The 1630-nt window shown below is 64.2% G+C and overlaps 1 protein-coding gene across 1 annotated transcript in view; it reads left to right on the forward strand.

The window, feature by feature from the left end:
- The window catches only part of LOC114072349 (E3 ubiquitin-protein ligase HUWE1-like), a gene marked incomplete at both ends in the record, with an annotated part of 28148 nt that overhangs the window by 16949 nt on the left and 9569 nt on the right, over window positions 1-1630 (forward strand). Inside the window, 3 exon segments of the mRNA XM_027910255.1 lie at window positions 35-239; window positions 679-895; window positions 1420-1542. Coding sequence (XP_027766056.1) covers window positions 35-239; window positions 679-895; window positions 1420-1542 — 545 coding nt within the window.

Consider the following 1630-nt stretch of genomic DNA (forward strand, 5'->3'; position numbering starts at 1 on the left):
TGGGGGTCTCACCTCATCTTTCCTTCCCCCAGAGGGTGAAGCGGAGGGTCCAAGCCCCACGGGGGGTGCAGGCAGTGACCCCCCCCCAGCCCAGGGGCTACTGGAGGGGATGGGGCTGGAAGGGGAGGCCCTGGCCCCGATGGAGACGGACGAGCCGAGTGCCGCTGACCCCAAAGCCAAGGCCAAGATCACTCCTGCCATGGCCGCCCGCATCAAACAGATCAAACCCCTGCTCTCCGGTGAGGGGGGGCAAGGACAGGCTGGGTGGGGGGCAAAAATGGGAGGGGGGGACAAAAAATGGCCTGGATAGGCCATCCTGGAGACCCCACTCTGGAGATCTCTCTCATCCCAGGGGTCTCTCACCTTGTGCCCCCATCCCGGGGATCTCACCCTGTCCCCATCTTGGGGGTCTCTACCTGTGTCCCTCCCTCCCTGCGGCCTCATCCTGCCTGGGCTGGGTTCTGTCCCTGCCATCCTGGGGGTCTCAATGTCCTCTCTCCCCATTCTGGGGGGCTCACCCTGCCCCTGCCCCCGTCCCGGGGGTCTCTCACTGTGTCCCCCACATCCCCACAGCCTTTTCCTGGCTGCGCAAGGCTCTATCCGAGCTCCTTGGGCTGTCCCTTATCCCTGTCATGCCCATCCCGGGGGTCTCTCACTGTTTCCCCCCTCTCCCCACAGCCTCGTCCCGGCTGGGCCGGGCTCTGGCCGAGCTCTTCGGGCTCCTGGTGAAGCTGTGCGTGGGGTCCCCGGTGCGGCAGCGCCGCAGTCACCACGCGGCCGCCGCCGCCCCCGCGCCCACCGCGGCCGCCCGGGCCACGGCCTCGGCCCTCACCCGCCTGCTCACCAAGGGGCTCAGCTGGCAGCCCCCCCCCTACACCCCCACCCCCCGCTTCAGGTGAGACACACGGGGGGGACAGCAGAGGGGTGGGAAAGGAGGGGTTTAGGGGGGCCTTTTAGGAAGTGAGGAGGGGTTTTGGGGGGATCTCAGAGGAAGCAGGAGGGGTTTTGTGGGGTCTCTATGGAGGAGGTATATTTGGGGAAGGGCTTGAAGAAGGGGGAAGACCTGAGAAGGGGTGGGATTTGAGGGTGGGGCCAAGGGGAAGGGGTGGGGCTGGATTGGGGTGGAGCCAGTGGGAAGGGTGGAATTTAATTGGGTTTAATTGTGGTGGAGTCAAATGAGAAGGTGGTGTTTAATTGGGGTGGAGCCAGGGAGAAGGGGCAGGTCTTGGTGGGGTGGGGCTGCAGATGAGGATGGAGTGAAGGGAAAGAGGGGTGTCACACAGAGTGTGTCCACGTTACCTGGGCAGGGCTTGTATGCCCTGTAGCTTCCCGAGGGTGGAGATTTGGATCTGGGGTGGGCGTGATTGGTGCCATGGGCACAGCCTGACCCTCCTTCCCTCCCTTCTCCCCAACCCCCAGGCTGACGTTCTTCATCTGCTCAGTGGGGTTCACATCCCCGATGCTCTTTGACGAGCGCAAGTTCCCCTATCACCTCATGCTCCAGAAGTTCCTCTGCTCCGGCGGCCACAACGCGCTCTTCGAGTGAGCCCCTGACCCTTCCCCCTCAACCCCAAACCCCACCCCTGAACCCCAAACCCCGTTTGTTGCCCCTTCACCCTGTTTTGTGCCT

This window comes from Empidonax traillii, unplaced genomic scaffold (assembly GCF_003031625.1).
Source record: "Empidonax traillii isolate 1590-97213 ecotype Southwest subspecies unplaced genomic scaffold, ASM303162v1 scaffold3044:size28681, whole genome shotgun sequence".
NCBI classification, from domain to species: Eukaryota; Metazoa; Chordata; class Aves; order Passeriformes; family Tyrannidae; genus Empidonax; species Empidonax traillii.